The sequence below is a fragment of the Vanellus vanellus genome, assembly GCF_965231255.1.
Source record: "Vanellus vanellus genome assembly, chromosome: 26".
NCBI lineage: Eukaryota > Metazoa > Chordata > Aves > Charadriiformes > Charadriidae > Vanellus > Vanellus vanellus.
This window is the reverse complement of record NC_138931.1, coordinates 2,188,582-2,216,378: the sequence shown is the minus strand read 5'-3', so window position 1 is coordinate 2,216,378 and position 27,797 is coordinate 2,188,582. Positions and strand designations below refer to the sequence as shown.

Genomic DNA, 27,797 nt, shown 5'->3' with positions numbered 1-27,797 from the left:
TCGGTGGGGCTGGAGGAGTGTCACCCTGCCTGCCACCACAGGGAGAAGGGACAGGCAGCTGCTGGGGGAGACTTGAAGGTTGGCAGAGCAAACCTCCTCCCAGAGCATCCCACGCTGTGGGGCTGGAGGGGGGGGACAGGCGGAGGGACCGCCGTGCGTGGGGTGCTCAGCATCCCCGGGGAGGATGGAATGGGGTGTGACGCTCTCATCCTTTCCCCTGCTCCCCAGCACAATCCCCGGCTGGCGATGGGAAAGGGTGCCGTGCCGGTGCTGGGGGGTGCTGGTGCCTCACTTGCCTTTGTGTGGGGTGGGACACAGGCCTGAGTGCTGGGGGGGTGAGCCCCAATTTGGGGTGTCCTTCCTCATGACCTGCCAGCAGCAGAGCGGGATGGGGAGCACTGGGGCAGGGGGCACCAGCCGGAGAGGGATGCTCTGGGGGCAGGGTGGGGGCACAAGTGGGGAGAGGTCTGGGCAGAGAAGGCGAAGGGGTCTCCAGCCCTGGCTGGGGGGGGGACAGCTGGCCGCTGGCCGTTTGTATGCATGTCTGACACGCTGCTGGACATCTCACGAGTGAGATTCGGGAGGACGGGGACCTCCGGGGTGCCCCACTTAAGGCATCCAAACCGTGCTCTGCTCACCCTCGCAGGGCGGGTTGCATGAAGGTGAGACCCTCTGCCCCCTTCCCTGCGTGCCCCAAAGGTTTTGTGGGTGCGGGGGGGGGGGGGGGGGGAGGGGGGGGCTGGGCAGAGAGGCTGTCCCCCCCGCCCCAGCCGGAGGAGCTGTGACACCCCAAGCAGTCATCCCTGGGAAGATGTACCCCTAGACTGAGGGTGAGGGATGGGGTGCTCAGGGGGGCTCATCCCGCTGCTTTGCGGAGCCGCCCCCCCATGACGCGACCTCGCGGTGAGGAGCCCGGGCAGAGCGGGGCCCGGAGCGGAGGAAGCTCAGTTCTTCACATCTGGGCTTTTCTTTCTGATGAGCCAAAAAAGCTCTTTGCTTGGAGGAAAGTGAACGCTGCCACAGCGGCCGGGCTGGGAGGCTGCACGTTCCGCAGCAATTTCTGGGGTTTTGGTTTTTTTTTTGGGTTTTTTTTTTTTTTTTTGGAGTTGAGTTGTGAGCATAAATATTTACCTCTAAAGCTGCCTGTGTCCAAAGGTCTCTGACAGGACCAGTAAAAGGAAACATGTATTACAGCTCGAAAAGAGGCAACACAGCCCGGTGCTGCCGGGGGAAGCTGCGGGAGCGAGAGGAAAGCGGGCCGTGGCGTTGTTTGCTGGCTGACTGTCGGAGGCTTGTGCATCTGCCTGCAAATCCTTGCTGTGCTCCGACACCCCGGAGACTGCTGAGGATTAGGTTTAAATTCTCTGCAGATGTTTTATTGATATGAGTTTAGCGAGAGTGTATCTGTTGAGGGTGATTTCTTTCGGGTAGGGTAAAAAAAACCCCAACCCCTCAGCCTGCCCTTTCATCCAAATTCCCCACCTCGTGCCTCTGCGGGGGTCTGCAGAGCTTTGCCCGCCTTGGCAGCGCCGTGAGCCGGGGGGAGAGGAGGCCCCCGGGAAAAAAACACCCACCCGGCAGCCAGGGCTGTGCGTGCTGCTGGATTTGGGGGGACTGAGCTGTCCTGTGCAGGCTGTGAACCGCAGGGAAGGGCTGCTTCTGCCCTTCCTCCTCCAGCGGGGTGGCTTCGTGCCCCGCTCCGGGCTCTGCCGGCACTCCCGGCTCGGATGCGGTGTGGGATGCTGCAGGCACCCTCCCTCTGGGAGGCCGTGGAAGCAAGGTGGCAAAAGCCAGGAGGCCGGGGCGAGCTCAGCACCACGCATCCCTGCCGGCTCCCCGGCGGGTGGATTTACTTCCCAACCCGGCATGAGCGAGTGTCTGCCCCAGCACCGGGCATGCTGCCTGCCACGCCACCCAGGGTGCTGGACCCCCTCACGAGGATGCTGGGCTCCCTTGCAAGGATGCTCCATGTGGTCCAGCGCTTTTTGCATCAGGGCAAGGCTGTCTCCCTTCCCTGCCTGCCTGCCAGCGCCTCCGGTCCCTGCTCGGGAGGCCACAGAGCCGGCAGGGAGATGGGATCGAAGCTGGAGGAGATGCTTCAGGCGATGCTTCGGGAAGAGCCTTCGCTGCATCATCTGGAGAAGACGGAATTGGAGCTGCGACTTGGGCTTGCTCGGGGCAGAGGGCTCGGGGCGAGCACTGGACGGACGTGCAGCCTGGCTGGCTGAGGGCAGCGGAGGAGGAATGGCACATGGTGGAGCTGTGGGATGGCATGCAACGCCCGGGAGCTGATTGCCCTGGGGCTGCCGGCCGCCGCAGGAGCAGGTTGTCCCCGCTGCCGCGCTGGGTGCCGTGGGCTGGGGCTTCCCGGCGTGTAAAGATGCAGAGCTGACCCCTTTCTGCTCAAAGCACCAAAGCATCACCCATCTCGTGGCGAAGAGCTGGCTTTTCTGCCCTGAGGAGCGTTTGGGGATGCCTGTTTCTCCTCCTCCAGTCCAGGCTGTGTGGCAGGAGCGTGCCTCCGCCGCTCGTGGATCCTGCCTGCCTCCCGTGTGGAATATAATCCTCAAAGGCCAAGGATAGGCTTCCCAAGGGACGTCTGCTACCCAAAATTGGATCTAACGTGGATGTAGGGGCTCTGCACCCACTCCTGGTTACCCGGACACCCTCCAGACCTCTCTGAACCCAACAGTGTTTGTTCGGGGGCATCGGCTGAAGACCGGCAGGACGGGATCTGTTCCTTGGTCTCTCTGCAAGGCGGCGGAGATGTTTCCACCTGGGGCTGCTGCCCATCCTGCTTGTTCAGCCCCAGCATTGCCCCGTCCCTCTCGCAGAGCCATCTGAGCCCCGAGCACCCCCTCTCCTCTCCCCATGGCCTGAGGAGCGTGTCCCAACTCGGTGAGGTGGGCAGAGGCATGCGTGGCCGCGGGGCTCCCGTGGCACGCAGGAGGCAGGGGACGGGTGTCCACCCCAGGGTGGTGGCAGAGGATGAGCCCTGCCTGCAGGCAGCTGCCTACATGGGGGAGCCGCCGCTGGGGCTGAGTGCCCACCAAGCGTGGGAGCTGCCTGCGTGTCCTGGCAGGTGGTGGTGGTGGGGGGGACGGACACGAGTGGCCCTTGTCACATGCCTGTAGGTGTCACTGTCCCCCTGCCAGACCCGGCCGAGTGGCCAGGGGTTGGGAAGGGGCTGGGAGCTGGAGGCTGAGGTTTGCTCTGCCCGTCTGGTGGTGCCTTGCATGTGGCAGCCAGGGAAAGGGGATGTGGCAGCCAGGGAAAGGGGATGCGGCAGCCAGGGAAAGGGGATGTGGCTCCCCGGGACACAGGAGCAGCACGAAGTGGGGTGTCCCCCTTCATCACCCTCCATGGGGGCTTGCGCATGCCTTCCAGGTGCCATCCTGCCCATTTTTGCCTGCTCCAGGGCTTTCCCTGCCTGCGGTTGCAAAAGCTGGTGGATGGGGGGGGGGGTCAGGAGCAGCGGGGGGGTGGTCCTGCCCACCCCTGTCCCCATCGCTCGGCGGGTGCAGGCATGGGGGGGACCAGCCGTGCCACCGTGTCCCCTTTCCCCACGCACACGAGATGGGTCGGGCCGGCGGCCTCGCCTGGGCTTGGCTTGGCAAGAATCGAGTTCCGAAAGCAAAAGAAAATGAGGAAATGACAGAAATAGCGTGAGAGCCGGGGGAGTGCCGGGTGGGGAGGGGAGGACTGGCCGAGGCCGGGTCTGAGGAGCGGGCAATAGCCGTGCATGGGAGGGAGCCGGGCGAGCTGGACGGTTGCCACCCCGAGGGGCAGCTAGCCCGGAGGCATGCAGGAGGCCGTCCCCAGGGAGAGGGGGGGGAAGAGTTTGTACCGAGCTGCAGCCCCTGCCAAGCCCGGGTGCTCACAACCCCATGAGTCAGATGCCCTAAAAATCCCGTGGCGGGCCCCGAAAATCATAAGCTGCAAACTAAAAACCAAACAGCGACGGGCGCAGAGAGTTTGGAGGGGCTTTCTGCTGCCCTTCGCTCTGGAGGGGTCACGCGTGGAGGTTCACGTCCCCAAGCACCGGGGAAACACACTCTGTTTGTGTATTTGCCTGTTCGGTTTTAATAAGAAACAGAGAGTCCCGTGGCATCCCGTGGCTCCGGGAGCCGAGGGGTCGGGTTGACCCTCCACCTTCCCCGTCCCGTGCTTTGGGGCACGTCACCGCTGCCGGGGTGCCCTGTGTCATCTCGCTTGCTTTTTTGGATCACCGTCTGGATTTTGCCATGTTTGACAGTCCCCATTGGGGCGAGGGCTGGGGACACATCCAGGCTTGGTGTAGGCGCGATGGAAGGATGCTCTCCCTCTCTGGAGCAGCCCGAAGGTGGCTCTAACGAGAGAGCCGGGGAAAGGACATTTTCCAAGGACATGTAGTGATAGGACGAGGGGGAATGGCTTCGAATTGGAAGAGGGGAGATTGAAATGAGATATGAGGAAGAAATTTTACACTGTGGGGGCGGTGAGCCCCCGGCGCAGGGTGCCCTGAGGAGCTGTGGCTGCCCCATCCCTGGAGGGGTTCAAGGCCGGGTTGGATGGGGCTTGGAGCAACCTGGGCTGGGGGGAGGTGGCCCTGCCCAGGGCAGGGGGGTTGGAACTAGATGATCTTCAAGGTCCTTTTCAACCCAAACCATTCTGTGATTCCCTGATTCTAACGCCGGGGACCAGCTGGGGACCGTGGCTGATGTGCGGGGTCTCGGGGAGGGGATGCAAAGGGTTCTCCCCACCCGGTCGCCCTCCCTCACCTCTCTGTCCCCCTCGTCTCTCCTTCCCCTGCCCCTCGCCCAGATGAGATCCTCCGCTCGCTGGCTGGCCCCCTGTCCCCGCCGGGGCAGGACCCCCATGGCTGGCGGGTGCCCGTGGACTGCGTGCGAGCCAACGAGCTGTGCGCGGCGGAGCCCAGCTGCAGCTCCCGGTACCGCACGCTGCGGCAGTGCCTGGCCGGCCGCGACAGGAACACCATGCTGGCCAACAAGGAATGCCAGGCGGCCCTGGAGGTGCTGCAGGAGAGCCCCCTCTACGACTGCCGCTGCAAGCGAGGGATGAAGAAGGAGCTTCAGTGCCTTCAGATCTACTGGAGTATACACCTGGGGCTGACCGAAGGTACGGGGCTGGGCTCTGTGGGGTTGCCATGGGGTGGAGGGTGGTGGTGGTCCTGACCCACCTCGAGCTTGGGAAGCTCTGAGGGTACCTCTCGGCGCTAGTAAAAATGGGCTGAGCAGTGCCTGGGGCTGCAGGGACGCCCCTGGCAAGGCAGAGGGTCCCCCCTTTCCCAGAGGATGCTGATGGGGGCCGGGCTGAGAGCTGGTCTGCCCAAGGTGGGCGCGGGGACAAAGGAGAAATGGGCTGGGGGCTGCGTTTGCAGCAAGAGCTGATCGCTGCCACGGCAGAGCTGTTGGTGCCCGGGCATCCGAGCACCCACGAGCCGCCGCAGGGCTCCTCTCCAGCCGGGCTCCCTCCCTCCCTCCTGCACTCCCTTTCTCGGGGTGCAGAGGCGGTTGCTGCCTCCTTGCCTCCCCCCCAGCCCCCCCGTTAGCCCTTGCTCCGGCGGGATTATCGGGCTGGGGGGCAGCAGGGAGGGCTCGCTGGGGTCTCGCCTCGCGCAGGGACGGTGCGCCAGAGCCTGCCGGAATTGCAGCCTGGGGAAGGAGTAAATCAGAGTCTGGAGCAGTGCAGGTAATTGAAATTGGATTTTGCCAGCCCGGGGCTGGTTTGTTTGTTGAAGGCAGGATTATCTACTGCCTAATGGGCAGGAGGGCTTCCCCCACTGCCCCCCACCCCTCGGCGGGGGCATCACCACGGCTGGGGCTACTCCAGGGGCTCCTGCTGCTGGTCCAGGGCTGCAGAGAGGCACTTTACTGGGCTCAGAGGAAGGAACCGGCTGTGAGGGGCTCAGCTGGGGCTGCCGCCGGTGCTGGTGGGGTTTGCTTTGCTGTCGTGTCGGCTCTGCCCCCTCCTGCCACCCCTGCGCAGCTCCGCCAGCGCCCGGCCGGCCCCAGAGTGGGGACCAGCAGAGCCAGCATCAATTTAACAGTATAGAGCCCTTTAATGGGCTTATGACTGGCTCTGCACATGGAAGCTCTTAAATCCAGCTTCAGCTTGCGCAAAACTGCCGGTACCGGAGCCCTTGCGCTGCGGCACAGTCCTCGCCAGGGCACGTGCCCCCCTGGCCGGCGGCAGCTTGGGAGCCGACGGACCCTCGGCCACCCACGGCACCGAGCGTGGGAGCTTGGCCCCGCTCCCGCTGGTCATTTGGACCCGTAAAAGCGCCGGTTCCTCTGCTGTTTCGTTGCCCCGGCTGAGAGCCACCTCCTTTAGCGGTTTGAGCTTAAAGGGGTTCGGTCGATGGAGCCTGCGGAGGAGCCCCCATCCCCGGCGGCCGCGTTCCCACAGCGGACGCAGGTCTCCGACCTCCCTCCTTGAGCTGGGATTGAAGCCAGAGGAGGTGGTGGGGGTGCCGGGGGGGGGCTCCGGTGGCAGCAGGGAGGATGTGGGGGGCTGTACGGGAGCACACAGCCCCTCGGCGTGAAGTTGCCTTCAAATCCGGGTCAGCAGAGGGGCGAGCGAAAACCAGCCCAGAGCAGGAATTACTGCTCGATTGTTTTCTACCCCTCATTAGCAGCCTCCATTCAGCGGTTTCAGAGGGCTTTGCAAACATGAATGAAGGATGCTTTACTGCTTGATGGGTACTCCAGGACCTGTGCCTGGAGGAGGAGGAGGAGGAGGAGGAGGTGGTGGGAAGAGAAGTGATTACAGCAAGTGGTAAGGAGAGGTAGAAGCTTTGGGGAGATCCAGCAGCTCATAGCTTTAACGTGCATAAACCGGCGAGTGTAAAAGCTATGAGGAGCCCCAGATGGACCCCAACCTCCTGCCTTTAGGCCAAGATGCTGTGGCAGAAGCTGTGCCTCCTGTCCAGCCCCTCAGCTGCGGGAGCTCGGCTGTCCCTGCCATTAAGGAGGACTGCTTTCACTCCAGCCTCATTCCTGGAGGTTAATTGCATCTCCGTGAGCTCAAGAAAAGTCCACTGCCCTTTTAATGCTCAGTAATTTTCCTGGCAAGCAGCAGGGTTCAGCTAGTATTTAATTATTTATTACATTGGCAAAGCAATATAGCGGGAGGTTACTGTGTTTCCTAAATGCACTTTAATAAAGGTGCTATTTGTCATCGGAACATTAGGAAACCCGGCGAGGCGAAGGGTTTGGGCTGAAGCAGGAGGACTTTGCAGGTTGCCCAGGGCTTGTTTCCTTCCCCGCCACCAGCAGCGGCGGCAGGAGCTGCCTTTGGCCCCGCCGGGGGCCGATGCCCCCACGGAGCATCACCCAACATCGCCCTGAGGGTGGTGGCAAGGCCAGGCGCAGGGTGATGGGCTGACAACCCACCGCTGCTGGAGACATCGCTTTGGGATGTCCACCCAGCTCTGCCCCCCCCCAGATTTCCAAGGAAGAGCACTGAGGACCTGCTGGGCTTGGAGGAAGCCCTCCCGCGTTGCTCCCGGCCTCTTAATGAGCCTGTTTTCCAGCACAGGGTTTCAAGTGGCTCCTTAATTACACGGGATAAACGCTGCCGCCTTGGGCTAATAATAACTCGGTGGAGCACGCGTGGGCCGGAGCGGTCCAGGCTGCTGGGCTGCAGCCCTGGGACAGACCAGGCGCATCCGCAGCGCGGGGACCCGGGCAGGGATGCTGCCTAAAGGGCCGCCAGGCACAGCGGAGATCGATGCTCCGGGTTGCTGGTCAGCCTCTGACTGGGGCTTTCAAAGTCCAGCCATTGATTTTTATTTTATATATATGTTTTTTTGTTTGTTTTTTTTTTTTTCTTGTGGCTGATGGGGTTTGAGGAGAGCATTTCCTCTCCTGAGAGCCGTGGCCGGCTCTCCTGAAATCAGCATCTTCTGGAGATAACACGAAGGGCGGGCAGCAAAAGCGCTGTGGGTTTGCACTGAAACCAAAAATGGGAGAGAGGGGGTTTGCTCCCAGCCTGGGGACAGATGGACCGGGCTCAGGATCCCTCTGGGAAGTGTGAATGGTGATGGGTGAGCCCCTGGAGTGCCACGCGGGTGATGATCAAATGACGAGGGTCTGTATTTCCCCACTGAAATGATTTCCATTTTCCCAAAGAGCATCAGAGGCAGAGCGGAGTGGAAACCAATCTTTACAGTGTTTTTTTTTTAGGCAAACGCTTGGTTTTTGCAACAGCAATAAAACAATCCAGTGTTGAGTATAGACCCTAAAACTTCCAGCTCGCGGCTGGCCCAGACTCTGCGGACGGAGCCGCGAAACATTGACCTTTCAAGTCTAAATTCCCCCGACTCTCGAGGTCAGTTCGAACGCAGCCACTGCCACACCTGACTTGCAGAAGGACAGCCAGCAAGAATTAAGCTGAGCTGGTCCAAAATGGGCTTTTCCTTTCGTTGCAGGGCAGTGATTTAAACATTTTTTGGTTTTCCCTTCCCGAATCGCAGATTGCCACGCTAGGGGGATGGGGGGGGGGGGTGTGCCCACACCCGGCCTTGGCCTCGCTGGTGGCTGCGGTTATTCGCTGTGGTTTTTAATTTGCTTTTTGTCCCCCTTCTCTTTCTTCCTTCCCACTCTAGGAGAAGAATTTTATGAAGCTTCACCCTACGAGCCAGTCACCTCTCGTCTCTCTGATATATTCAGACTTGCTTCAATTTTCTCAGGTAATAAAAGCAACATGCTTCCGCTGGTTTATCTTCTCTTGCCCGTGAACGGAGACCTGTTACCGAGCTCCCTGGCCAGGAAAACCTACAACTCCTTCCCCCGCGGTTTGGCCCTTTGCTCCTCCAGCTCCTATGGCCCCACTGACATCTCTGCCGCCCCTCTCTTCTCCCACCACCCCAGACCTGCTGCCTTGAGCATCCCCCAGAGGCGACAGGTTACCCCCCCCCCCCCCCCCGCAGCCGGCCGGGATGCGGGTGCCTGGCGGAGGGCGGCGATGTAGGGGCTGGATCCCGAGTGCTGCCAGGATTTGATGCGCTTTGGGACAGATCCTCTCTATTTCAGACCTTCCCGGTGGGATCAGCCGTCGCTGGGAGCGGGTGAGCCCCGGCTGAGGCGGGGGCTTGCTTTGAGCCCCTGCCCCGGCAGTGACGGCACAGCCACGGGCAGCAGCTCCTCCGGCTTCTTGTGTCCCCCCCCAGGCTGTGATTTAGGTTTTTACCTTTTGGACTCAGCTGCCTCCGACTGTGGGCTTATATCAAATAGCTAAAGGGGGGGTGGAGAGTCTGTAATTCCCCAGATTCTGTGTGACAGCACGAGGCAGGGGCAATGGGGAGGCGCAGGCACAGGCCAGGCTCTGGGGGGGAACAGACCCTCCTGCTGCCCGTCCATCGCTCGATGTAAAGCGTTTTGTCTTCTGGAAGATTTGGGAGGGGCAGGACGCCCTGTCTGTGGGGAAGCCGGGCTGGTCCCCGCTGGCTGTCCCTCCCCGGGGCAGGCGGCCTTGAGCCGAGCTACGGGATGCTGCTGGGAGGAGGATGCTGAGCCCTTCGGAGAATCTCTCTGCCTCCACCTCCTCCTCTCGGGAACCCAAACTCCACCATCATCCTCAGCAACTTTTTTTTCCGCCATCTATTTCCATGACAACCCTCCGTGCTGTCCCCCCCCCCTCTTTCAAATTAGGTCATGAAATTCCTCGGTTTCTCCTTCCTCTTTCTCCTCTTAACCCTTTTCCTGAGGGCCACCCGCTGCTGCGGAGGTTTGGGGGGGGTCCCTGTTGTCCCCAGACCTCTCAGGGTGCATGTGGGCAAGAGGGTGGTGGCACCCCAGGGACCCCGCAGCGATGGCATCTCCCCTGCCCGCAGCCACCCCGCCTCGCCTGGGGACCCCTCGGAGGAGGGCTGTGATGCCGCATCCCCTCGCTGCCGTCACCCGCCGGGGTTTTTAGCTCCCGAAGCGAATTTGCCAGGCTCCCTCCGGGGAGCTTAGCACCGGTTGGGGATGACGATGCCACCCCCTCCCGTCTCCCGCACGCCTTTTTGGATTACATTAGCGTCAAGGAAATATTTTAGCTGCTGGAAAGTATGAAAAGCAAAGTGTCTGGAGTGGGGGATTAAATGCTCATGGGTTGATTTATTCATAAAAGCAAAGCGAGAGGAGAAGGAAGCCTGTCTGGCAATTTGGGGGCTGGGGGAAGGCGGGGGGAATTGGTCGTCGTCATGCTCCGGAGATGTGCCGTGCCCATCGGGGTGGCCTTGATGCTTCTTCCACCCCTTCTCTGTCCCCCTCGTGTGGGGCTGGAGCGGTGGGAGCGGCGAGCGGCTGCCCCCCCCTTCCCCCCCCCCCGGGGACCCCCAGCCCCGACCTGGAGCCCAAGCGATTGAAGCAAATGAGCTGTTAGTGTTGTTTCTCCATAACAAGGCTGAGGCAGAGCGCCGCTAATTGCCTGTGGGGATAGCGGGGGGGATTACTTTACCTTTCTAGAAAGAAAGGGCTGCGTGAGCCAGGAGAGCGGCGATGCACGCTGCCGCGCTCTGATCGCTCGCGCCCTCCGTGGGACCGATGGGACCGATGGGACCGATGGGACCGGCACCGCGAGCGAGTATGGTGGGCGAGCACCGCAGCCCTCCCCGTGCACAGGGCATTGCGCTCCCGTACCCCCTCCATGGAGCGGAGCATCCCGGGCCGGCGCTGAGGATGCTCTGCCGGAACCCGCCCTGCGAAAACCACAGCTTGCGGGGAAGAAGGAAGGGGCTCCGGTTGGGAAACCAGCCCCACGCTGTGTTTCTGCCCCTGTGGGCACCAACACGGGGCAGCAGCACCCACGGGGCAGGGGGGGTGTCAGACCCCCCCAGGCTCATCCCGCACCGCGCAGCACGGACCGGGCTTGCGGCGGCGCTGCCTTCCCCATCACCTTCCTCCTCCTCCTCCTCCTCTGCCCCTGACCCCGTCCTGCGCCGAGAGGCCAGGCAGAGCCTGCCGAGGGGACAGCTGGTGACACCACGTCTCCCAGCGCGGTCCCCTCCCCGGCTCCTTGGCCCCCGTTTCCTTCTCGCCTCATGAAATTTTCATGCTTGTGCTTTATTAATGAGCTCCCCAGAAACCCTGCGCTTCCAGGCGTTGGCCCTATTAAAATGCATCCAGGTCCCTGCAGGTCTCGGGCAGGGCAGGAGCGACGCTCCGGAGGATTAGACGAAAAGCTGCCACTTCGCACAGAGCCCACGCTTGTGCCGGAGAGCCGCCGCGCTGCGCTGGCTGTTAACCGCTGGCGGGGCTCAGAGTGCTCGGTGCATCCCCCTCCCCTCCCCCCCAAACTGGGAGATGGTCTGGGCAGGGAGAAAAGGGAGAGCCATGTGCCCCTCAGCCTCTTCACAAGCATCTTTTTCCCCTTCTGCTCCTCTGACATCAGTGTCATGAGCTGTCTCCATCCTCAGCCCTCTGCTTGAGGGACTCTGTAGCACCGTCCGGGCTGGGGCGGGGGGGGTTCCTGCTGTGAAATGGCACTTTCTGCCCTGTCGCATGCTTGGGGAGGGTGCGGAGCTCCGAAGGACTTGTGTTCACCTCCTTTCTCCCCAGCTTTATTCCGAACAGGGCTCCGTGAGGAGCAGGGGGGAGGATTTTCCCCCTCCAGCGCAGCACCGGTTCACGCTCCAACCTTCCGTCAGCTCAACCGTCTCTCTTAGCTCAGGCGACCTTCTCGCCCCTTGCACTATTTTTCAAGGCAGATCTACTGATAAATCATACATCATAAGAAGTATTCTCTTTACGTATGTCTTATCGAACTCCCCCGTCCCTGGGAGATCTCCACGGGGGGGGGTGTTCATCACTGGCACGACACGTTTGGCATTTGGAGGGCTCTCTCTGAACAGCTTTAACCCCCCCAGCCCCGGCTCTGGGGTCTCGTGGCATCGCAGCCTCACGGGGGGGGGAAGGAGGGGGGCTGGCCCTGGGTTAAGGGGGCCGTGGGGTCCCCATGGCCATCATGGCACAGGTCAGGACTGGTGGCACCGAGCCCCCGGCAGGGCAGCAGGACGTGGGTTGGGTTTGCATGGGACAGCACGGGGTTGGGGAGTTCACAGCTTCCCCTTTTAATTAGGACCCGTTAACGTAGGCAGTGCTGTGATTGCGGCTCCTGGCTCAGAGGCTCACGCGGAGTTGAGTAAGACCGTGGGAAAAGGAGACAAAGTTGGGTCCTGCGTTGCAAACACCACCCCAAAATGCTGCTCACCTCCAGGACAGCCCCAGTGGGCAGCTGGGGAGATGGGGGGGTGGGAAATGCAGGCGCAGGCAGCTGCTTGCCCTTTGCTAATTAGCAGAGCCCTACAAATATGCCTGTCAGGAATCCTTCCTCAATGCTGTGGTTTGTCTTTGCCAGCAGAAGCTGGGAGATACTGGAGGGATGCTGGGCTGGGCTGTGGAGGGGAGGAAGTGAGGGATGTGGCAGCTGGTTCAGGTGGCTTCTAAAATAGCACCTGGGCTGCCGAGAGTGATCCATCATTTTGACAAAAAAAGGGAAATTCAGCGTTTGTTCTCACCCGGTGGTTTGGCTTCGTCCGTCCTCTCCCTTTTTATTTATTTGCTGACGGTCGGGATTCCTGGGGCGGATGCGGGATGTGGCCAGCACGGGGCAGGTGGCTCGTGCCCAGCTCTGGTGGCAGCCTTGTCCCCATTGTCCCTGCCTGGGCAGTGCTCAGCCCTGGGGGGGGGGGTCTGGCTGGGGGTGACCCCTTTTTGGGGAGCCCCAAGAGATGATGTGGGGGCTGGGGGGGGGGGGGGGCCTGCGCAGCTCGGCAGAGTATTCTGCTTTGGAGCAGGCTGAATAATTAATAATTATTCTTTGAATAATTGACAAGAAAAAAAGAAATATTGCAAATTCATGGCATGAATTATGCACGAAAGGCATAATTTGGCCAGGTCCCCCCCCTGCTGCGATCAGTGAGCATTAACCCCTTCTGTGCTGGAGGTGGACCTCCATATCTCACAGGGTGATGGGGATGAAGGGGGGGGGGGGGGGGAGACAGCATCCTGCCCCCTCCCCAGTGCCGGTTGGGCAGGGACAGGCTGTGCCAGATACGCCATGCGGTGACCCCAATGCCAGTCCCCTTCCCTGTAGCACCTCCCCAGCTTGAGGGCATCTCCCCGTCCCTCGGTACTGTGCTCATCCCATCTCCCTCTCGCTCTCCGGGCAGGAATGGACCCCGCCACCAACTCCAAAAGCAACCACTGCCTCGACGCGGCCAAAGCCTGCAACCTGAACGACAACTGCAAGCGCCTGCGCTCGGGCTACATCTCCACCTGCAGCAAGGAGATCTCGGCCACCGAGCACTGCAGCCGGAGGAAATGCCACAAGGCTCTGCGCCAGTTCTTCGACCGCGTCCCCAGCGAGTACACCTACCGCCTCCTCTTCTGCTCCTGCAAGGACCAGGCTTGCGCCGAGCGCCGGCGGCAAACCATCGTCCCCTCCTGCTCCTACGAGGATAAGGAGAAGCCCAACTGCCTGGATCTGCGCAACACGTGCCGGACGGATCACCTCTGCCGGTAAGGGCTGCGCCGGGCTCTGCGTGGGCTTCTCCCAGCCCTTCCCGGTGCCGGGGTGAGACCTGCAGACTCTGGCAGAGGTTCTGTGCGGGGCCGTGGGCGGGTTGTGTGACCCTATTGCAAGTTTCACGGAATCACGGAATTTTCCCAGTTGGAAGGGACCTCTAGAGATCATCTCGTCCCACTCCCCTGCCAAAGCAGGATTGCCCAGAGCACATCCCTCAGGACTGCATCCAGGCAGGTCTTGAAAACCTCCAGAGAAGGGGACTCCCCCCCCTCCCTGGGCAGCCTGTGCCGGTGCTCTGTCACCCGAACCTTAGAGAAGTTTTTCCGTGTATTTGAACGGAAATTCCTATGTTCCAACTTGTGCCCATTGCCCCTCGTCCTGTCACTGGGAACCACCGAAAGGAGTCTGGCTCCATCAGCCCACCCTTTAGATACTCGTACACCATAATAAGGTCTCCCCTCAGCCTTCTCTTCTCCAGGCTAACGAGTCCCAGTGCTCTGAGCCTTTCCTCATACAGGAGATGTTCCAGTCCCTCCATCATCTTAGCTGCCCTTCGCTGGGCTCCCCAGCAGTTCCCTGTCCCTCTTGACCTGGGGAGCCCCGAACTGGACACAGTATTCCAGTTGTGGCCTCACCAGTGCAGAGTAGAGGTGGAGAATGACCTCCCTCGACCTACTGGCCATGATTTTTCGCGGTTACATCTTCCCAATGCCATGCGGCACTCGCCGGTTGGGGCTCCTCCACTAACAGCTGCGTGTTGTGCGCAAAACGGGGCAGAGTTAATGGGTTTTTTTTGGCTGCTGGTGGGGAGGCAGAGGTGTGGCCTCGAGCTTAGTCCCCCTCGCTGTGGGGTGAGCCCGTGGGTTTGCGCGGGGCTGCGGGTGGCCGGCAAGCGGAGGGGCTGCCAACCGAGCCCCCCACCCCACCCTGAGCGCTGATCTGCCCCGAAACCCCCAGTGCAAAACCACCGCCTTCCCCCCTGCTTGGCCCAGGAGGTGGCCGTGGGGCAAATACCCTCCGGGGTGGGGTAGAGATGTGGGGCAGAACCAGAGCAGCGGGGACGGAGCTGCTTTTCTGCTCTGAGCTGAGTCCCCGGGGACCACCGGGGACCACAGCATCTCTATTCCCCGCCCGGGACTGCTCCGTCACCCCATGCGTCGTCACCCCAAGCTGCAGAGGGGATGAACGTGCCAAAGGCAGGATGGCAGCGGGGGCACCCGTGCCCTGCCACCAGCAAACCCCCTCGGCGTGCTGTCAGCATCCCCGGCGAAACTTCACGGCTGGTAAAAATTCCGCCGTTTTCCCCGTGGCGGAGCGAAGCCGGGAGATCAGGCTTTTGTTCCGTTATGAAACTCATTATTCATATGGCAAAAAAACCCTCCCGTCGCCCTCTGGGGGTTGGATCAGCCTCATAAAGAATATGTTTCCTATGAGGAGGAGGGTCTTTTTGCCATCAAGGTGATGGAGTTTCCCGGAGCCTGGTGGCGAAATAAATAAATAACGCAGCTTCAGGTCCTCCTCTGGCTGCACGCGGACGTGTTTGAAACGTGGGAATGTGGCTTTTTATCAAAAAGTAATACAGTAAGCCAATGTCTATGAATAAAAGATAGCAGGGCTGCGCCGAGACGTGGCCAAATTAATGGTGGCTCCTCTCCGTCAGCAGCCCCGATGCTCAGACGTTAAATGCTGCCGATGCGTCCGCTCACGCGGAGGGGGATAACCCGCATCAGCAGTGCTTTGGGGGGGGGGACGGGACGGGAGAGGCCACGAGCGTTCATTATAAGCCTGTTCCTGCACAAAAATGAATTTCCACCAGAAAGAGGTGAAGCAGCAAAGGGGGACGCGTGCGGCGGCTGCTCTGGGCGCTCGCTCCGAGTTGGAAGTGCGTTTTGCCGGCAGCAGCGTGGATGTTACCCGGCCCCGGTCGGGGGGGGGTCTCGCTCTGCAAAGCACCCGAATCCGGCATTTATTTATGCATCCACCTTCGGGCGTTGGTTTGCAGAGTTTTGCCTTACCCTCGGCTGTTTTTTCCCCGTGACGGGGCGTTGTGGGGCTGCGCGTGGATGCGCTCCCCGGATCTGGGCTTGCGAGAGAAGGTCCCGTCCCATCCGCTCTGCCCCGGGGGGGCTCCGGCAGCGCTCCCCGAGGCTCGGGCAGGCGGGTTTGCTCCAGCCCCCCCCCATGGAAAGCGGTTCCGTTACCCAGGCTGTGGCACTGGGCTGTGAGAGGGGTGACGAGCCTGCGGCGAGGAGTGTGTGCCGGGGGATGCTCGGAGATGCTGTCACGCTCCAGCAGCTCACTTGACCCCCTTCTGTTTGCAGCTGCGAAAGTGTTTCGAAGCGGTGACCTCCCTGGGGTGAGCTGTGCCCAGCACCTGAGCTTGGGGGGGGGGGAGAGGATTTTTCTCTACTGATGCTGCGCTGCAAGTGAGAGAGGGTCTGGCTTTTGACTAATTGCCCGACTTAGAGCTGGGCATGGCCATACCCGCCGGCTGAACCCCTTCTCCCACAGCCTCCTCTCCTCCTCTGTGCCCGTTCCTGGTGTTTCCCAGCAGCTGGAAAGCCCAGGCTCAGGAGCTCAATGAAATCTGAAAGTTGTCTAACTCTGCCCCGGGGAGGCCACATCTGGAGCGCTGTGTCCAGTTCGGGGCTCCCCGGGTCAAGAAGGACAGGGAACTGCTGGAGAGGGCCCAGCAAAGGGCTGCGGAGATGCTGAGGGGACTGGAGCATCTCTCTGATGGGGACAGGCTGAGGGCCGTGGGGCTTTTAGTCTGGAGAAGGGAAGGCTGAGGGGGGTCTCATCAACGCTTATCAATCCCCCAAAGGGGGGTGCCAGGGGTGGGAACGGTCTGTTTCCAGTGGTGCCCAGTGACAGGACAAGAGGGAACGGGCACCAACGTGACCATGGGCAGTTCCATCTCAGCCTGAGGAGGGACTTCTCTCCTGTGCGGGCGGCAGAGCACTGGCACAGCTGCCCAGAGAGGGGGGGGAGTCTCCCCCTCTGGAGCCATCCCAAACCCGCCTGGAGGTGTCCTGTGCCACTGCTGGAGGTGCCCCTGCTCTGGCGGGGGGTGGCACTGGGGGAGCTCCAGAGGGCCCTTCTGACCTTGACCCGTCTGGGATTCTGCAACCAACCTGTGGGCAACGCAGACTCCTCTGGCAGCTGCCGTTTGCGCTTCGTTGGAGGGTTTTGACTAACGTGGAGGTGCCAGAGGTGCTGAGGACGGATTTGGCTTGGAGCAAGCTCTCCTTCAGCGCTGATGCTGAGGTCCCGCGCTGCAGGCTCGGTGCTTGGAGCTGCGGCGCAGACAGGGCTGGACGCGATGTGGGGCATTATCAGACTCTGCTGCGTGGCTCCGGGCCCCCTTGAGATGCTGCTGGTCCAGCTCGGGGGGAGCAGCTTGCTCTGCTCCTCTGCAGAAGCCCGGCGGGCTTCGCATCCGTGTGCGGGCAGGGTGGGTTCGGCGGTTCGGCGTCCCCCTTCGCCCAGCGGCTCCGGGCTTGTTTCGCAGGGCCGGGGTGGTCTGCAGGGCTGCCCGGCGCCGGGGGGGGCCTCTCCTCTTTCTCTCCTGCCTCTCCGAGGCTCTCTGCGGTTATAAATAACGAGGCATTGGCAGGCAGCCGCTGCCAAGATCATCACCAGGTGCCGGGAATGTGTATAAATAGAGCGTGCGGGCTTTGTCCTCCTTCCCACGGCGTCTGCGCCCACCGGGAGCAACCGGGCACGAAACCCCTCGTCGTGCCGAGCCCCTGCCCGCAGGCAAGGCGAGGCTGGGGTCTGCCGGGGGGTTTCCCACCGGTGTCTGCGCTTATCGGGCGGGCTGGCATCGCGGATGGATGCTCGTCCTCCTTATCTGCATGGGGGACTGGCAAGGGCATTGAACTTGGAAGCAGATCGGCAAGCTGCTCCGAAACCCAGCGGTGACAGGAGATGAGATAATGTTCCCACATGGGCTGCGAGCGTAATTAAGCCTCCTGGCTGAACGCCTAATGAACGGCGAAGCCCTCAGTACTGGGATAGGACTTTCCGGGGAGATTTTTGCTGCCGTCTCGCTGTGACTGGTGGTGAGGTGGGTGCGTGGGGATGCTCCTCGTAGGGGCTGCTGCTCCTGGAGGACACAACCCACCCCGAGATTGCGTTGCTTTCTTCCCAAAAGAAGCAGAGGATTTGGGGAAGAGGGCAAATTAATGGTCCAGCATGGAAAAGAGTGATTCTGAAGGTTTTCATGGCTTTCTGCTGCTCCTTTCCAGCTGCTGAGGGCTGGTGGTTAAATGGTTGTTGAGCACCAGCCCCTGTCCCATCAGTGGTCACCAAGCTGGGGAGAGAAAAGCCACCAGCTCTCCCATCACCGCCGGTGGAGGGTGATGTTTTTGCACTGGGTTATCTTAACCAGCAGGCAGTGTCCCAGCATGGAGGGGGCTCCGGATGACCCGGGGGTCCCTGTGGCCAGGAGGAGGGTGCTGGGCAGCCCCTCCATGCACTGCGCTGCACAGAGGCTGAGGGCACGAAGGGGTACGGATGCGACCCCCGAGCTCCCGTGCATCCCTGCATGGGCTCCGGTCCCGGCGAGGGCGAGCGCTCAACTCTGCCCTTCCCTTCCCGGGAGTGGGGTGCAGGATCGGGGTTATTCCAGGCTGACATCCTGGATTTTGCTCTTGACGAAGCAATTCGAGTGGCTGTGACCTGTGAGGCTGCTAAAAATCCCCGGTGAGGTGCCCCGGCCCCCAGGCCCCTTCTCCCGGCTCCCGTCTGCGAGAGCAGGAGCAATCAGGCTCAGATCGCTGCAATTTGTGAAGCTTTTCGTGCCGGGAAGCTTTCCCCGGCACAACGGAGGAGCCTGACAAACTCCCCGAGCTTTGCGTCTGATTGCAACGGACAGGTTTTAGCTCCCAGAATATAAAAACCTTTTGCAAAACACTAACCTCAGCTAAGGGGAAAGGGAAGGAAAGGGGAGAAAAGAGCTGATTTCAGCAGCTGCAGTTTGCTGTATTTTTCATCTTGCATCAGCAAGTCAGGAACACAAATAATCTGGTCTTATATGCTTCAGTGATGCTGGTGCTGAAGAATTTCCAGCCTCCACTGGCTGTAGCTCCTCGGCATCCGAAAGCAGGGTGATGTTTCATTTGCCTGAGTTGGTTTGTTGTTTTTTTTTTTTCCCCCCTTTTTTCAGTGTATTTGTGGCTGGGGGTGGGGGGACCGATCCTGCCCAGGTCCTCGCAGGACCCCTGGCTCTGTGTGCACTGGTAGGAATGGCAGAAAGCATCTCTCCTTGGCTGGGGTTGGGATGCTAATTCAGGAGCGGTACCCCGGGGAAGCGAAACCTTGGCCAAGGAGCCAGGAGGGAGGCTTGGCTCGGGGTGTGCGCGAGGGAAGGGATGGATCCGGGCTGGCTTAGTATTGATTAAACACCAAATATGGGAACAAAACGCTTTTTCCCCCACGTCCTCGTCCTCACGCTCTTTGTTTAGCACAGACAAAATGCCATCTATAATGGATGTTTCCTTGATAAACAGCCGAGCGGCAGCTCAACTTTCTCATTACACCGTGTAATGAGAGCGGCTCACAAGTACGGCTCGGCTGTCCACAGCGCTGTCTGGGAAGAAGAAGAAGAAGAAGGAGGAGGGAAAAATGCTCCTGGATTTAACAGCGGCGTTGGGAGTTGGCAGGGAGGAGCGATGCTCGTGTCTGCAGGGGGACAGGACTGATGGGTCCCCAGGGCGGGTGGCTGTACCGGGGCTGCAATTACCTGCCGGGGAAAGCCTCCAAATCCGACCGTAAATTAGCAAATCTGCAAGGGTTGGTGGCTTTGGCTTCGCAGTATGGGGGGGACAGAGGGAGGGGATGAGTGGGGCAGCATCCCCTGGGTACCATCCCCTGGGTACCATCCCTGTGGGCGCCCGCGTGCAGAGGCAGCTGGAAGGGATCTCAAAGCTCCCCGGCCACCTCGCTGAAGGCTAACCGCGCTCTTAACACAATAATAAGTCAATTCGCACTGAATAATTAAATAGAGAGCCTTCATAAGTATTGACTTAATGTGACAGCAAGTCTATACTGACTCAGGGTTTGCTTATGTAAACACAATCTCCTGTTCGGCTTAGTTAGCAGTTCAATGAAATAGAACAGTCCTTCAATTAAAATCAAATGATGCGTGCGTTTAATTCTTCCCTTCTCTTACCGGGTAATGATAGGGTTTGAGCATAGGCAAGAGGATAAAAAAGAAAAAAAAAAAAAAAAGTCTTTCGACTGCTCTTATCTATGATGAATCAAAATGCTGTGTCCTAAAAATACATATGGCGAACTAAACTTCTTAATTAATGGCTCCTAACTTTGCAGTCGGTCTGTTGTCTGTTTGTCCTCATTTTTCCCCCTCTTGCTGGCTTAGCTCTGCTCACTCTAATTTAGGGATTTCTCCTTTGCTCCTCTCCAGTTCGTCCTCTTTTTGCCTCTTTCCTGCTGCCCCCATCTCCCTGGGAGAGGGGCAGCTTTGGGATGGGGGACCGGTCCTCCCCCAACAGAGGGATGCTATGCTATTGCAGGGACATGATTTTCGCTAAAAGCAGGGATAAAACCCTCTTAGCTCCTACCAGAACAGGTGACTTCAGTCTCCAGAGCTGGCAGATAACTTTTCCTGGATAAAACAAATATTTCCGTTGACCTTTTCTTTTTTTTCCCCCCCTTGTGAACTGTTTACCAGCTTTGGTAGAGGGTCATCCAGAAAAGTGAAGTTTTGCTCCAGCTTCCCTCGTCTCTTTAGCTGATCCCCGTCCCCGGGGCTCTTCGAATTACCTGACCGCTGTTCTTAGTTGTTTGAGGCTAATGTTTTATGTTTTAAATCTCAGCCCCTCGTGGCTTCGGAAGCATTCATCTCCAGCAGGACAGCAGGCAGAGCCAGCGTTGGGAGGAGGATGCCCAGCGGGCCCGCGGGTTTTTCATGTCTTGCTGAGTTTTTTGCATGTTGTCGCAGCTTCTTGAACATCCACCGCTCCGCAGGGGGGAGAGGCGCCTTTCCCAGCCGCCTCCCCACGCTCGCGTCTATTAAAGCCGGTTTTCCTTGGTCCCTGTAAATTGCCTGTGAAAAAAAACCACGTCTTGAGTAATCGCCGCACCTCGGACATTTTCTGCATGAAATATTCAAGAGCCCGAGACTGTTCGCTTTGATGGGTGGTGAGTTATTACCAAGCGCTGGGCTCGGACTTCTCCTAGGCAGGCGGTGATGGGAACAATTAGCACCCAATTAGGCACCTTGCATCTGTTCGGGGGATTTTTCTGCTTAAAAAAAATTGCAACGCACCAACAAGCTGGGGGGGAGGGGGGGGAAGAAAAAAACCCCAAACCCAATCAAAAATCCTCTGCTGTGTAGGTAACTTTTAATGTCAGAGCGCGGGTGTCTTGCTGGCGCTGGCAAGCTGCTTCTGAATTCCGGCATGATAACAAGGCTGGGAGATGAGTTAGCAGCCAGGAGCGGATGGGACGGTCCCCGCAGCGACGCACAAAGTCCCCGAAACGGGAGATCTATGTAGCGGGGGTGTACGTGCGCAGCAGGGAGCGAGGTCCCTGGGAGGTGGCTGGAGTTGGGGACGGAGAAAGAGAAGTATTAAAGAACTCTGGAGCTGCCTCCCCTGGGCATCGTCCTGCTCTTTCCACCCAGAAATCAAACGTGTTTTCGAGAGGCCCCAAGAGAAACAGCTCGTGACCCCGTAGCTTTAAAGTCCGGCACTTGGAGCGGGTTTGGGATATGATATATGTCTGTATATAGAGAATTAATTTTTTGTTAATCTCTTTTTTTTGCTCCGTATTTTTTCGCCTTGGAGGCCTTTCAGGAAAATAACGTGCTGGCCGAGGCTGCGCTCTGCAGCTCCCCGGGGCCACCGTCCCCCTTTCCCCGTCCCCGACCCCGCTGCCAGCCCAGAGCCCGGCCAGACCCACCTGCTGCCGCGAGCTGCCAGCCAGCCATTTGGCACCAATTCCTCCCGTTTCTGCTAAGATGGACTTGGCTCCCTCTGGTTTTTGGGTTTTTTTTTTTTTCTTTTCTTTTTTTTTTTTTCCCCGGGCACTTAAAAGCAGAAATCTGAGAAACTATGGGCCGGCTCCAGTAGGGTTTATTCCTGGCAGTTAGAGTCTCATCCAGCGACTGCAAACTCATTGTATACAACGGAAAGAGTGACATCTGGCTTGGATATTCTGGAAAGATTACCAGCTGGCTTGTCATGTATTATGAAAAGAATAACATTTGCCTTAGAGGATGCTACAAGCCAGGAGCAGGGCCCCGGGGAGCAGCGTGACAAATTTTTGTGGCGCTCGGTGATGAACTTGCCACAGTTCTTTAAGGGAATTGATGTGCCTTCACCTCTAATTTGGGGAGAGGGGAAATGCTGTCAGAAACTTTATTTATCTCCCGCGGAGAGGAGGAGGAGAGAGTCCGGATACCTTCCTGCGATGGGGGTTGTGGGAAAGGAGCAGAGTTGGAGCTTTTCTGCTCTGCAACACCCGGTCCAGGCTCTTCCTTCTGCTCCCACCTTGCAAATGGGGAGCAAACCCCCCGGACCCGAGGCTGCTTTTGGCTGCAGGGAGGGCTGAGCACTGCAAAAGTCTCCTGACAAAGCTTTGCTGCACATGTTGGGCTTTGTGCACAGCTCCAGCAAGGGAGACGGTGTGCCGAGAGCTGAGCATCAGTCCCGGGAATCATAGAATGGTTTGGGTCGGGAGGGACCTTGAAGGCCACCCAGTGCCACCCCCTGCCCTGGGCAGGGCCACCTCCCCCAGCCCAGGTCGCTCCCAGCCCCGTCCAACCCGGCCTTGAACCCCTCCAGGGATGGGGCAGCCACAGCTCCTCGGGGCACCCTGCGCCGGGGGCTCACCGCCCCCACAGCAAAGGATTCCTTCTGAATATCTCATCTCCATCTCTCCTCTTCCAATGTAAAACCATTCCCCCTCATCCCATCGCTCCCCTCCCTGACCCAGAGTCCCTCCCCAGCTCTCCCGGAGCCCCTTTAGGCACTGGAAGGGGCTCTGAGGTCTCCCCGGAGCCTTCTCCTCTCCAGGCTGACCCCCCCACCTCTCCCAGCCTGTCCTCCCAGCAGAGGGGCTCCAGCCCTCCCAGCAGCTATGGGGCCCCCTCTGGCCCCGCTCCAACAGCTCCGGGGCCTTCTGCTGTGGGGACCCCCCGAGCCGGAGGCGGCACTGCGGGGGGGTCTCCCCAGAGCAGAGCGCAGCAGAGGGGCACAGTCCCCCCCCGGCCCTGCTGGCCACGCGGCGGGGGATGCAGCCCGGGGTGCCGGGGGCTCGCTGGGCTGCGATGGCACATTGCCGGCTCATGGGGGGCTTCTCATCCATCAGCACCCCCAAATCCTTCTCCTCGGGGCTGCCGTCAGTAACGGGTGCAGGATGGGAGCACCCGCCTTCCCTCTGCACCGCTGGTGTGGGGAGTTTCTTTCTAAATCACGAGGGAGGGAATTAAATGTGGGTCTGGGCAAAATAACCTGCATGTGGGCTGGGTGGGAGGGGAGGCACAGGCGGTGCCGGTCGCGTTACTGCTATTTATTAGCGTCCAACACGTAGAAGAGCGCGGCGGTGCCCAGGAGTCCCGTCTTCTCGTCGGGAGTGCTTGAATAACCCAGATGAAGAGGCTGACCTTGCCCTGGAAATTTTGCAGCCTGTCGGGAGGCTGTAAGTGGGTCAGGCAGCTGGTGTAAGTGGGAAAATAATCCAGTTCACACCGCTGGCAGCCCGTCAGCAGGCGAAAACTGAGTGCGACCCAGGCGTCCAGCCGCGGGAAGCAGCAAACAGGAGGTACAAAGTGCTTTGGTGGCTCTGGCCCAAGGCCGGGCTCAGCCGGGGCGCTCGCTGTGGGGTGAGGCTGAGGTCCCCGGGGGACCGGGGAGTCCCCAGAAGAGGCTCCAGAGAAGACGGTCGCATCAGCGGCTGTGAAACCCCATGACCTGGAAAAAGCCCCCGTCACGGATGGTTGGAAACTGCAAAAGTCTCCAGGAAAAACCTCTGCGTTCCCCCATGGAGCATCCAGTGCTGTGGCCCAGCCCCGAGCAGCTGTGCTTCGTTCCCTCTTCTGTCCTTTTCCCCGGTACGCAGCCCACGAAATCGCAGCGGCATTCTGGCTGTGGGCTCCTCGGCAGCATCTCTCCCCGGCACTGGCTGCGTTTTGGGGGTACCTGCCTCCCCCCCCCCCCCCCCCCCAACTCCCTTAGCGCACTCGAGATGGGGTGTGAGGAAAAGTGCTGGCTGGACGCGAGGTATTCAGCTACTGCTTCATTTGTTCCTACATTTAATTTGATCAAAACCTTCCAAAACCAAATCGTTCCTATTAAAAAAAAAAAGAAATAAAATGAGAAGAGACCACAATTTCCACCCTTAATTTTCATCAGTTCTTATGGCTTTAGGCAGGTACTGGTGGATGATTCAATCCCTGGTTGGACAAAGATGACATTTAATTAAGAAGGAAGGCAAAGGAAGCTAAAGAAAATAACGTATGCCGCCTTCTTTCTATATGAAGTGTGGGGAAAAAAAGAGCTGAGGAGATTTTCTGTTGTGAAACGCAAGGGCTCATCGACAGTGTCAGCGACTTGGCTGCTGCGCCGCGATTCTTCCCCGTGATTGAGATCCCGCCCGGGCCGCCCTTCAGCCGCCTGTCTATCCGTTTAATGACCGAGTCGATTTGGAAAACTGCTGCCCATCCATCTGTCCACCTGGTCCCTCTGTCCCTCCTCCTCTGCGTCCTTCCCGCTTTTTTATCCTTCTACCTCGCCGGTTCGGTTCGTGCCAAGGACAAAACCTCCCCGGCGCCCGGCGGGGGAAGCGTGGGTTGGTGTCCGCGGAGCCGGGTTACCGGCACACCCGGAAATCGCTGTGCTTCCATCGCGCCTTGTGCGTCGCCCCGAGCAGTGAGAGAAGATGAGACGGGGCGACCAAGCCAGTAATCGGGTTAGGAGTGGAAATCAGCTCCTCTTGCCCCTTTTTTATTCCTCCTGGTCCTGCCGCCCGAGTCCGGCGGGGCACGAGCATCTCAGCCCCCGGGCTCTCTGCGAGGTTTCCTTTTGGCTTTTTTTTCCCCCTCTCAGCTGCAAAAGAAGAAAGGGAAATGAAACCCCCAACCTCGGGCATTTTAATTGCCCTCTAAGCTTTAACGTTTCAGGGGGAAGATAAAAACAAGCAGTGAAATTTTACAGTCGTGTGGTGACGCCGGGAGCAGCGCGGCCAAATGAGGTTGTGAAGTTTAGGGTGTGCTGTGCCGGTCGGGCAGCGCGGGGGAAGGGCCGGGGAGGTGGGGGGCAGTCAGGGATGGAGGCACGAGGGTCCCACGCTGGGGGGCTCACCCCATCCCCCGTGGGGTACCCTGCCTTGCCCGTGACCGTCAGGCAGGCTGGGGCCACCGGAGGCGAGGCAAGAAGTTGCCCCTCCTGAGTCTAGAGGTCATTTACATCTCTCTGTAGCCCATTTATCCTCTTTTCTCTCCTTTTTTTTTTTTTTTTTCAAACGTTGCTCCTCGCTGCTGAGGTGCTCCGTGCCGGGAGCGGCGGTGCAATCCCGTCCCTCTCCCTCTTGCTCTTTGCACCCAGGTCCCGGCTGGCGGATTTCCACACCAACTGCCAAGCATCCTTCCAGTCCCTGACCGGCTGCCCTGGGGACAACTACCAGGCGTGCCTGGGCTCCTACGCGGGGCTCATCGGTGAGTGCCGGGGGGTCGGGATGGGGAAGGGTCTCTCCCACCGCGGCCCCTCATCCCTCTTCCTTCTCCTCTGCCGGGAGCAGGCTTCGACATGACGCCCAACTACGTCGACGCCAGCACCACCAGCATCACCATCTCGCCCTGGTGCTCCTGCAAAGGCAGCGGCAACATGGAGGAGGAGTGCGAGAAGTTCCTCCGAGACTTCACGGAAAACCCCTGTCTCCGTAAGGCGCTTCCCCCGTCCCCCTCCTCACCCTGCCCCGTGACCGCTGGGGTGCAGCCCCCCCCCCCCCCCCCCATCCCCTAAACATCTCCCGCCCCCAGGAAACGCCATCCAAGCCTTCGGCAACGGCACCGACGTGAACCTCTCCCCCAAGAACCCATCACCCCCCATCACCCTGCCGCCGAAGACAGAGAAGAGCCCTGCCTTGCCCGATGACATCAACGACAGCAACACCATGTACGACACGAGCGTCATCACCACCTGCACCTCCATCCAGGTAGGACCCGAGCCCGGTCACTGCTGCAAACTGGGAGCACTGGTCTGCACCCTCGGTGAGTCAGTCAGGCAGGAGATCGGCTGCAGCAGAAAGTCCTGGATGGACTTTTTGGCTGGACTCAGAGCGTGCATCCCGGTCTGGATGCAGTGTTGGTACCCGGGTGTCCAGTAGGATCTGCCCATCCCTGGAAATGGGGCTCTGGGCACTGCCCGGGGGTCTGGTGTGGGGAAGGGAGGGATCCATGGCCTGTCCACCCCCTTCCCTCGCTCCGGCATCGTCCCCTGCCTGGCACGGCGCTGTGCCCAGGACGGGCTGAGCTGGAAGAGCTGCCCCGAGCTCGACTTCTCCTGCCCCTGGCTCGTTTGGGGTGAAACCAGCTCAAATTCCACGTGGTTTCGGGAAACGTGAAAGATTATGTATTTTCTTGCGTTGCGCTGGGCTTGTGGGTCCACGCTTCGCTCCTTGGGTGGCGAGGTGCTGGTGGGAGGGGAGCAGGATGGGGGGGACGGTGGCCGGTGGTGTCACAGCGCTGCAGGAGGGAGTATTTGGGGGGGGAGATGGGGCTGGGCTGGATCTGCGCGAGTGCTTACGGTGTTGTCCGCACTCTCTCCTGCTTCGGGCAGGAGCCCAGCAAAGACCCTGAGCCCCCCCGGGGAGAAGGGCTGAGCCTCTTCCCTTTCTCCTCTCCTTCTGCCGGGCATTTTTGGTGGTCCCGAGTGTTTGAGAAGCGCCGGGGGAGGCTTCACGCTTCAACGCCGGCTCGTGCTCTGAGCCACGACTTCCAGTGCCCCATGCGCAGGGCTGCCGGCACCCATCCCCCCTGCAGGGCGGCTCTGCGGCTCCCGGGGGGAATTTGGGGACCCCAAACCTCGGGGTGCGACCCCCGGCAGGAGCAGCGCCGGCTGCACATACCTTCCCTGCGCACTTCTCCTTTCTCCTCTCCAGGAGCACGGGGCGAAGCTGAACAAGTCCAAAGAGCAGAGCCTGTGCTACTCAGAGGTACGTTTGGGGCCGGGGGGGTGGGGGGGAGGAGCGCTGGGAGGGGGGTCCTGGAGCTTTTTCCCACCCCAAATGGCTCGTGCCAGACAAACGCCGTGCTGGGGAGCGCCGGCTTCACTGACCGGAGGGCAAAAATCGGGGTTTTCCCAGCAAAGTTGGCTGATTTTCCCCCAAAAGGAGCCTTGATGAACCCCTGCTCTCCCCTCGCCCGCAGACCCAGCTCACCACCGACATCATGCCGGACCAGAAGACGTTCGTGGACCAGAAGGCAGGCGGCAGCCGACACCGGGCGGGCCGGATCCTGCCCGTTGTGCCCATCCTCCTGCTGAAGCTGGCGTTATAGAGGGGCGAGGACGGCAGCGGCCGGCGGGACGGGGACGCTCGCCCAAGCGCGCACCGGCACGCTCGCTCTCGCCTCCGTTCCTGCTGCGGCGACGGGGAAGGGAAGGACCGCCTCGTGCCGGAGACTGAGACACCGGGGATGCCGGGATGCCGAGCCCCGGGCACGCCGGCTGGCAGGAGGACCCTCACCACGCTGGGAAACTTTGGTGGTTTTCTTCCTATTTTCATTTTTCCCTCTTTTTTTTTTTTTTTAAATTTTTTTTTTTATTTTGGTCTTTTACGGTGCGTTGGGTTTCTTTTCTAAAGCAGGAGCCCACGGCTCGTGGTGAAACCCCCCGCCACGTGCCCCGCAACAGGGGATCCAGCGCCGCGAGTGGCACCGGGAAGGGAAAATAAGCATCGAGCAGAGCTTTGGCAGAGGTTATTTGCAGGAGCCGTCAGCCCGGGAGCGCTGGAGCGGCTGCGGGAATGGCGAGGTTTCCGCATCGGAACATCCCAAAGGACGGACGTGCCATTGGGAGCCTCTTCTGCACCCTCCCAGGGGACTCGCTCGAGCTCTTGACATTGTTATTGGGGTTGGGTTTTGGTTTTGGTTTGGTTTGGTTTTTTTTTTTCTTTCCCGTGGTTGGCGAGAGTTTTAAAATGGAAGAGGAAAGAAGCTGCTGTGCAAACGTTGTGAGGTTGTCCTGGTGTTCTCAATCTGTCACTCGGAGGGGGAGATTTTTCCTTTCTTTTTTTTTTAAAAAAAAATCTTTGTCCGG

General features: G+C 59.9%; 1 protein-coding gene across 1 annotated transcript in view; it reads left to right on the top strand.

The window, feature by feature from the left end:
• The window catches only part of GFRA2 (GDNF family receptor alpha 2), a gene marked incomplete at both ends in the record, with an annotated part of 28,050 nt that extends 1,013 nt beyond the window's left edge, over positions 1-27,037 (top strand). The window contains 8 exons of the mRNA XM_082495702.1: positions 4,804-5,118; positions 8,609-8,692; positions 13,160-13,508; positions 25,086-25,195; positions 25,279-25,419; positions 25,520-25,695; positions 26,641-26,694; positions 26,909-27,037. Coding sequence (XP_082351828.1) covers positions 4,804-5,118; positions 8,609-8,692; positions 13,160-13,508; positions 25,086-25,195; positions 25,279-25,419; positions 25,520-25,695; positions 26,641-26,694; positions 26,909-27,037 — 1,358 coding nt within the window. The remainder of the gene's footprint in view (positions 1-4,803; positions 5,119-8,608; positions 8,693-13,159; positions 13,509-25,085; positions 25,196-25,278; positions 25,420-25,519; positions 25,696-26,640; positions 26,695-26,908) is intronic.
• Between the last annotated feature and the right edge of the window lie 760 nt (positions 27,038-27,797).